This window comes from Sardina pilchardus, chromosome 15 (genome assembly GCF_963854185.1).
Source record: "Sardina pilchardus chromosome 15, fSarPil1.1, whole genome shotgun sequence".
Classification (NCBI taxonomy): Eukaryota; Metazoa; Chordata; class Actinopteri; order Clupeiformes; family Clupeidae; genus Sardina; species Sardina pilchardus.
Window position 1 is genome coordinate 13739927 of NC_085008.1, and position 10000 is coordinate 13749926.

At 45.6% G+C, this 10000-nt stretch overlaps 1 protein-coding gene across 1 annotated transcript in view; it reads left to right on the plus strand.

The window, feature by feature from the left end:
- The first annotated feature begins 528 nt into the window (after window positions 1–528).
- dph5 (diphthamide biosynthesis 5) overlaps window positions 529–10000 on the plus strand; it is a 15609-nt gene continuing 6137 nt past the window's right edge. Inside the window, exons 1-4 of the mRNA XM_062555927.1 lie at window positions 529–948; window positions 3686–3810; window positions 5907–6015; window positions 9858–9978. Of these exons, the coding sequence (XP_062411911.1) occupies window positions 814–948; window positions 3686–3810; window positions 5907–6015; window positions 9858–9978 (490 nt within the window). The 5' untranslated portion in view covers window positions 529–813. The remainder of the gene's footprint in view (window positions 949–3685; window positions 3811–5906; window positions 6016–9857; window positions 9979–10000) is intronic.

Consider the following 10000-nt stretch of genomic DNA (forward strand, 5'->3'; position numbering starts at 1 on the left):
AGGACTTGATTCTGATGCACTGACATGTTCATTGACACAAATAGGCCTATTTAGTTTTGAGAGATGGACTAAGGATTTTGCAGGTAGCCTAATCCATGGTGTTTTGCTAGGCTATTTGTAAAAATAGTTTTGAGAAATGCACTTAGCCTACTGTTTAGCAAATCTCAAGGATTATTCGAGAAATGTAGCCTACCAAAGCGACTGAGAAAAACTGTAAATGCCTTTTTATAGGCTATATTTGCTAGGCCCTATAGGAAAATAGCCTATAAAAAGGCATAACAGTTTTTGCTGGGTGACCGGCAGAGACTGACTTGTAGTCGAGCTCTAAAGTAGCAAATCACTATCTAAACATATGTGTAATACAGTATACATTTAGAACACCTACGCGTCTGACATGTGCTACAATCATCACCCAGCGTCTGACATGGATTTGACAAGTAGGGATGACTTTCCCTCATAGCTACAGGAGAGTGCTGCCAAAGCCGCGATACTGTCGTAAATTAGTGGCGCTTTACGGCAAGCCGTGTTACAGATGCCACTATGCGACAACATGTGAATCTAATGATTCCGCTGTGCAACGTTGTGTGATCAGATTAATAGGTGTTTGTATATGTGTCAGAAGTACTGTACTGCTAAAACATAAACCGTATTTTTCCGTCAATAGTTAACCTTTTCATACGCCTGTTAACGGTGGTCTTTTACACAGCTGAAGTTGATAGGTTAGCAAACTCATCACAGGCTAAGACCCAGTCCAGTCGAAGTAGCCTACCTGTAGTTTACTTATTCCTTTGAAGTGACATAAACTTGAATGAGATGTTGTACTTAATCGGACTTGGCCTCGGGGATGCTAAGGACATCACTGTGAAGGGTCTGGAGGTTGTGCGGCGTTGCAGCCGAGTGTATTTGGAAGCCTACACGTCCATACTGACAGTTGGGAAAGAAGCTCTGGTACGTGGCGTTTCCATCTGGCTATAGACTTTTACAGATAATGAAACTAAGCTAATGAAATCAGCTTTAGTGTTTGACTATGGCTTCAGCTGTGCAATAAAAACACTTGATAATGACTTGAAGAAAGCCTAGTAAGTGAACTCTGAATTAGCCTACAGCATGTTCGAATTGGTTTAAATATCTGATCTTCATCTGAATTGTAAACAAACACAATATGTTTAACTGATAACACAAACGTATTGCATTGATCTTGTCCATATTGAATACACCCTTACAAAAAATAACTGCAGTTATAGACAAAAAGAAAATGCAGGTTCACTTTCATGCCCAAAATAGTATATTTCTGCACTTAAGTGCAGCACGTTTGATTGTTCACGTTCAAAATGCTGAATTCCTTCATGAACTAATAGGGAATTACTCAAAACTTGTTTCTGTGTGATACAATAAACTGCAATTCCGATGTGAACCCTTCCTTGCAAGAAATAAATCTGCATTTTGCACCTGGAAAGAGTTTTGGAAAGTCATATCAAGGAGTTTAAATATTACTCAGACCACAGATCAACAAATTGTCTTTACTCAGCGATGGTCTAGTGCTGTGGCTTGTCCCATTGGGCAACCAGCAAAGCCAACACCTCAGAATCGTCGGAACTGAGTGACATCTCTATTGTTGAGTCCACCGCAGGCAGAGTGGGACAGAACAGAGTGTATGGTTGGACAGAAATGAGTGTCTATGGTGAGACAGGACAGACGATCTCCAAAAAAACACGACTGTGTGGTCAGAGCAGCTCCGTACTCCACAGTGCTGAAAGGACGTGTGGACTGATGAAACATAAACTGAATTGTTCGGAAATGACACATAACACAGCATGTATGGTGTCATATGGGCTCCATGACAACACCATCCCTGCGCTGACTTGTACAGCATCCCAACGCTGAAGTAGGCTACACGTTATGGCTGGTTTCAGTCGGGGACAGCTTGGGGGAAATTAATTCTTGAGTTTATCAATAATAACCTATGTCAAACAGGATAATGGCAAAATGACTGTCTGCCCTGTTGAAGCTCATTAAAGGCCATCCAGCAGGACAGTGACCCTGAACTTAGAAGTAAATATGCCAACTCTACAAATAGCTGTGTGCTAGTCTGGTTTTCACCATACTAAGCTCAATCTTTTAAGATTAAACGTTAGTCTGGGGAGTCTGTGCTTTGTTTCTACTGCACTTCGCGTCGCTTAATTTTCGTTATCGTCACGTGACTCACGTCACCGGCCAATAGCGTGCCAGGACTAGAGTATGACTGTTTCTGATTGGAGCCAAAGGTTCTGGGAGTAAACAGAGGAGAAAGATCTGCTGATTTCAGCCTGGCTGTGTGCAGTGCTACCCTGGAAATCCAGAGTTCTCACAAGAACACAATTTTAATTGTGTCCAAGATACTCTGATGCGTTGTCATGTGAACTATGTCCATTAACCACGCCTCTTGTGCAGTAGAAAATACAGAGCAGACTCCCCAGACTAATGTTCAGTCTTAAAAGATTGAACGGTCTGGTGATAGCCAGGCTACTGACACTGTTGATTGGTGGGTTGATTGATTGAAGTGATCTGCCATACTGTTATTATGTATGATTCACGTTTACTAGAATTATGAGATGATTTTATTTAATTATTTTCATATGCTAGGAACCGTCCTGTTAGTCTGAAATTTAAAGACTGAATTGAATTGAATTGGCCCAGGTAATGCCCAGACCTTAACCAATGGGCTATTTGCAGGAAAGGCTCTTTGATTCTGATGGAGCCAGGTGTATTTGAACCTGCCACTATGGTTAATATAATTAGTGTCTACATGGACTCGGTTGGCTGTTGCAACTAGTGAATCAGCACGCTACTATAAAGAGGGATTTATGCAAGTTAAGTCAAACAAGATATTCAGTGTTTTAGTGAAGATGTTAGGACAGAAGATACACAGAACAGAAGAAGAACACTGTTAACGCTCCAACGGAAGCAAAGCGACCGCATTGAGAGCCTTTCGTGCAAAGAGCCCATAGAGATGCTGTGACCTCAACCGAGCCATTCACTCCAGACATCCTAAGAATATAGCTGAACTGAAGGGAAAAATGGGCTGAAATCCCCCGTGAATGGCCTGCAGATCTTATTCACAGTCACCAGGAGCGTGTGGTTGAGGTTGTAGGCCTGCTGCCAACGGAACTTAAATGAGTTATTAATTCACTTACTCTTTCCATCAGCACTCTGAATGGTTTATGTGTGGGTCCAACACATGATCACACAAGATGATATTTTTGTTGTGTTATTAGCTTCAGCACATTGTGCTTGTCTCTTAGTGAGTTAGATGAGGATGAAGCTCATCTTATGACCTGTATTTTATGAATTTATACAGAAAAGCAGGTCATTCCAAAGGGTTTACAAACATGTTCTTACTACTGTATGTTAATTAGTTACTATACTCTGGGACGGCCGTGTAGTGGGATTTCACTGATCTGTTGAGGAATGGGACAATTACATGTTGTAATATTTTAAAAGACTTTATGACAGACAAAACTCCACAAAACACGAGATATGAATTAATACAACCGGCAAAGTTTTATGTAACAGGACTGACTGAGTTGACAGTGAAAACTATCTGACAATGTTTAGCTGTTAAATAAACAAAATGTTTTGTTTGTGTGTGTGTGTGTGTGTGTGTGTGTGTGTGTGTGTGTGTGTGTGTGTGTGTGTGTTCTCTTAGGAGGAGTACTATGGCCGTGAGCTGATTCTGGCGGATCGGGACATGGTGGAACAGGAGGCAGCTGAGATCCTGAAAGACGCCGACACTGAAGACGTGGCCTTCCTGGTGGTGGGGGACCCATTTGGGTGAGACACACGGGGAGAGAGAGACGTGATTGTATGTGGGACACAGGGAGAGGGGGACATGATTGTATGTGGGACACAGAGAGATGGGGACATGATTGACTGTGGGACACAGAGAGAGGGGGATGTGTTTGAGTGAGACACACAGGAAGAGGAGGATGTGTTTTATGGACCCAGAAAGAAGCCTCTCTTCTCCTCCTTTCTCTTACTTTCACTCCTCTCTTCTCCTCTCTTTCTCTCCTCTCTTCTCCTCTCTTTCCTTCCTCTCCTCTCCTCTTGTCTTCTTCTCTCCTCTCCTCCAACATTCCATGAGAATGACACAGATTGCCATGGCACCCAACCACAGACTCAGATGGAGAGAGGCTTAGAGGTCGGCCTAATAACCTTCCATTTCCACTCCCGGCTGAGTTAACACTCACACACACACACATTTTCAACACACACACACACACACACACACACACACACACACACGTTATCAACTCTCACACACATATGCACACACATCATCACACACATACTAACACACACTGCAGGAAGAGGAAATGGTTGAATCAGAGAGGGTTGCATCGGAGTGGAATGCAGCTGGACCCAAGTGGGTGATTCTGCAGCAGGACCGAACGAGTGCGGCCCGGTCCGACCAGTTCTGAGGGGGGTGAGGGGGTGGAGGCTGCCAGCTCGGACCTCAGGATCTGTGGAAACACAGATGGAAAGTTCTGAAAGGCTTGTGCTGCGGCCGGTTACCCTGCCCTCACACACACACACACACACACACACACACACACACACACACATCCATCTACATCCACATCCACACACACCCACACGCACACACACACGCGCACACACACCCACCCATCTGCGCAGCTGAAGCAGGGAGTCACGGCAACCACAGCACAGAATGTTGAGCTCAGCGCTGTGCTCGCCAAACCAGCCACGGCCACATGAAGCACGCCAGCCAGCCAGCCAGCTAGTCAATTTCCATCAGGGCCTCTCTCTCTCTCCTCTCTCTCTCTTTCTCTCTCTCTCTCCTTTCCCTCTCTCTGTCTCTCTCTCTCTTTCTTTTCTCTCTCTTTTCTTTCTTCCTTTCTTTCTTTCTCTCTCTCCTCTCTCTTTTCTCTCTCTGTTAGAAAGAGTCAGGGAGGAATGCATGGTTTTAATAAAGTTTAATGATATATTTGGGGAAAGGGGAAACCGATTGGGATTGTGTGTGTGTGGTTGAGAGGGTGAACTATGTGATATATGCATGCTTTGCTGTCATCAGTTACTATGGCAACGCTAATCAGCTCTGATGATGTGCCTGGAGGCCGCGAGCAGCTTGATTGGCCCACATCAGGACCACATATGGCATGGAGTGTGTGTGTGTGTGTGGGTGTGGGTGTGGGTGTGTGTGTGTGTGTGTGTGTGTGTGTGTGTGTGTGTGTGTGTGTGTGTGTGTGTGTGTGTGTGTGTGTGTGTGAGGGACACTCAGTTAATGTGTGTCTGACTGGTGGTGTGTGTCTATGTCTGACTGATTGACTGTGTGTGTGTGTGTGTGTGTGTGTGAGGGACACTCAGTTAATGTGTGTCTGACTGGTGGTGTGTGTCTATGTCTGACTGATTGACTGTGTGTGTGTGTGTGTGTGTGTGTGAGGGACACTCAGTTAATGTGTGTCTGACTGGTGGTGTGTGTGTCTATGTCTGACTGACTGACTGACTGGTTGTGTGTGTGTGTGTGTGTGTGTGTGTGTGTGTGTGTGTGTGTGTGTGTGTGTGTCTGACTGACTGACTGGTTGTATGTATCTGTGTGTGTGTCTGTGTGTCTGACTAATTGTGTGTGTGTGTCTGCGTGTGTCTGTGTGTGTGTGTGTGTGTGTGTGTGTGTGTGTGTGTGTGTGTGTGTGTGTGTGTGTGTGTGTGTGTGTGTGTGTGTGTGTGTGTGTGTGTGTGTGTGTGTGTGTGTGTGTGTGTGTGTGTGTGTGTGTGTGTGTGTGTGTGTGTATGTGTGTGACTGACTGACTGATTGATTGTGTGTGTGTGTGATGGTGATGGTGATGGTGATGGGTGGTGGTGTGTGTGTGAGACTGTGACTGACTGGTGGTGTGTGTTGTTTCTTCTAGTGCCACCACACACAGTGACCTGGTGCTGAGAGCAGTGGATGCTGGGATAGCGTACCGCGTCATTCACAACGCATCCATCATGAACGCAGTGGGCTGCTGTGGACTCCAGGTGGGCACACACACACACACACACACACACACATTATCATCATACGCACACATACACACACTCACACACAATCAGTCAGTCAGACAAACAAACACACACACACACACACACACACACACAATCAGTCAGTCAGTCAGACAAACACACAGACACACACACACACACACACACACACACACACACACACACACTCGCACACATTATCCACACACATACACACACACACACACACACACACACACACACACACACACACACACACACACACACACACTCACACATACACATTATCCTCACACACACACACACACACACACACACACACATTATCCTGAGAGAACAGAAGACAGAGAACAACAACATGGGATGGGAGAGAGGAGAAAAATGACCAGAGTGAAAGAATAAGGCAAAGATGAAAGAAAAGGGGACAAGAGAGAGAGAGACCGATGGAGGGAGAGGAAGGAAGGAGAGAAGGGAAACTGACCGGAAGGTTCCTTTATTTCCACTAAAAGTACAATAAAGACTAAAAATAGAACAGGAAACAACAAACAAACACACATACAGCCACATGGAGAGAGAGAGAGAGAGAGAAAACGAAAGGAGGAAAAGTGAAAGAGAACAGACGAAGGGAGAGGGAGTGAGAGAATGGGATGGAAGCAGTGAGTGAGAGAAAGAAGAGAAAGATGGAATGAGGCGGTGACTGCATCATGAGAGGGAACAAGAGGAGGGGGTGTGTCCAGCAGCACAAGGGCCGGCCCATCAATAACCTTCAGAGCCATTGACCTGTCATTGGACACAATGTGTGTGTGTGTGTGTGTGTGTGTGTGTGTGTGTGTGTGTTTGAGTGAGTACATGTGTGTGTTATTATGTGCATGCTATGACCTTAATTCATGAAGATTCATTTTGGCACAAGGTGCAAAACAAGCTTCATGCACACATTAGAGCATGGAAACCCGACCGAAACCCGACAGGTTCGGTCAGACTCTGACAAATATTGAGAACTTGTGGCATGTTTGGGCTCGGGTCGGACCCAGACCCAGCGCGATAAGACATTGGAAATGTAAAATGAAAAACAACTTATTACACTTGATGTTCGTTTTTGTAGGTTTGTGATCAATTATCCTGATTGAAAAAATAAATAACAGCATAGCATAATTTCCTCCTGTGCGCGAGATTTTTCTATTGCTGCGACAACGAAACACGTACAGTAAGTGCAGTTGTGCCGTGCTAAGATGGAAGATTGCAAACAGAAGTTAGCCTCTGGAGAGTATAAGACCATAGAAAATGAGAGAGGAAAGTCATAGCATGTAGACACAGCCAACATAACTGTGCCCGGCCTCTTGTTCTAACGTGCACTTCTTGCTCCGTGTGTGTGCGCTCATTGCTCCGCTTATCTGTGCCGACATTCCGAATGCCTTTCAATTGATTGATAAAATCGGACTTTCCACACAAGCAATATCCACGTGTGTCATTAGTATGCCTATGTCGGGCTGGGTCGGACTCGGACACAAATATCTTAATGCCTGTCGGGTTCGGTTCGGATTCGATCACTGCGCTGTTGGGCTCGGGTCGGTCGCGGACAGAAAAAATCGGCCCGATCCACACTCTAGCACACACATGGTGTACAACCAAAACATGGCGCCGCACACACACACACACACACACATACACACACACACACACACACACACACACACACACACAGGTGAAAAGTGAAGGCCATCGCAGCTTTAGCCTCACCAAGCAGCCTCCTTTAGAGAATATACTCCATAAAACACACACAGATCACACACACACATTCGCACTTACACAAACATACACAGAACACACACACACACACACACACACACACACACACACACACACACACACACACTTGCATTTGCACATGCATAAACATACACAGAACACACACACACGGTAATTGGTGTGTCGTGTGCACAAAGGCCAGTCTGCATTGGAGGGCTGTGTGTCTAATTAGGCACTAGGAACAGGCACAGCCTCTTCACCACACAGCCCCTCTCTTTCTCTTTATCTCTCTCTCTCCCTCTCTCTCTCCTCTCTCTCCTCTCTCTCCTTCTCTCTCTCCCTCTCTCTTTCTCTCTCCCTCTACCCCTTTCTCTCTCTCTACCTCTTTCTTCTTCTCCCTCACTCTTTTTCGTTCTCTCTCCCTCCCTCACTCTCTCGCTCCCTCTCTACCCCCAAATTCTTTCTCTCCCTCTTTCTCTCTCTCTCTCCCTCTTTCTCTCTCTCTCTCTCCCTGCCCTGACCCTTTTCTCTCTCTCAGACCCACTCTTCCCGTTCACTCCCCCCCTCTTTTTCTCTTTTTTCTTTTTCTCTCTCTCTTTTTCTCCCTCTAAGTCTGTCTCTTGTGTTTTCATCACTCTCTTTCTCTGACCCCTCTCTCTCTCTCTCTCTCTCTCTCTCTCCCTCTCCCCCTTTCTTTGTGACCACTCTCTCTCTGTTTGTTTTGATCGGCTGTGATGTCATTTGTTTACTCTGGTTAAAATGGAATGTTGCTGAAAGTTCTGTAGCAGCATGAGCACTCAACTGGAGGTGTGTCACACACACACACTCACACACTCACACACACTCACACACACTTCAGAAATCTGGGCGACGTTACACACACACACACACACACACATACACACGCTTTGGACAGAAATCTTATATGAGACACTTCTCTCACACACTTGACATGTCTGCCATAGGGTCACTGTTTTAGGCTTGGTGTGTGTGTGTGTGTGTGTGTGTGTGTGTGTGTGTGTGTGTGTGTGTGTGTGTGTGTGTGTGTGTGTGTGTGTGTGTGTGTGTGTGTGTGTGTGTGTGTGTGTGTGTGTGTGTGTGTGTGTGTGTGTGTGTGTGCGTGTGCGTGTGCGTGTGCGCGTGCGCGTGCCTGTGCCTGTTCCTTTGAAGCAGCTTTTTGCTGAGCAGTCTCCAGAATGCCACTTTGAGCACGCTGTACTAGCTATGACGTCTCTCTGTGTCACACTCATACACAGACTTACACACACGCACTCACGCACATACACACACTCACACATACACACTCACGCACATACACGCACACGGACAAACATTCCACACAATAACAGGAAGCACCTTGTCTCTGGCACTCCATAATCTACCTCAGACATCAGGGCCTGTTCACAAGATCCTGCTCACCACACACACACGCACACACACACACACACACTCACATGGGCAAACAATAACTCATGATTTGAGTTGGTCTGTGGTAAGCACTGAGCAGTAGATTCATATTCTAAGAGGGTAGATATGGTTTGTGTGTGTGTGTGTGGTGTGTGTATGTTTGTGTGTGGGTGGAGGGGGGTAGTTTGCCATGTTTTTGGGCACCGATGTGTGTTTGTGTATGTCTGTGTGTGTCTTTCAGATAAGCTGGGCTGTTCGAGAGATAATGATGTTGATATTTGGCAGCTTGGGGCAGGTTCACAAGCGTACAGTTCGCCTCTCCGGGAGAAACTCCAAACAGCTGGCAGAGTGCTGCTCCATCTCAGCTGCTATAGGCAGCCGTGCTGTGCGGTGCTATTGTGCTATAGGCAGCCTTTTGTTGTTATTGATGTGTTTGATAGTTTTATTGTTATTACCAGGTTAAATAGTTGTTGTTATTGATAGTTTAAGACTAAATTAATGTTATTTATTGACAGGATGGATGATTTTTGTGATGTATGTGTGTAAAAGGTTCTTGTTATTGACACTTTATAAGGTTATGGACACGTTTATAAGGTTGTTGTTATTGACACGTTTATAAACGTCTGCCGCTGTATAACTTTGGTCTGTGTCTGTGTCTTTGTCTGTGTCTGTGTCTGTGTCCGCAGCTGTATAACTTTGGGGAGACAGTGTCCATCGTGTTCTGGACAGACACCTGGAGACCCGAGAGCTTCTACGACAAAATCAAGAGGAACCGAGACACCGGGATGCACACACTTTGCCTCCTCGGTAAGAATGTCCTTAGTGTGTG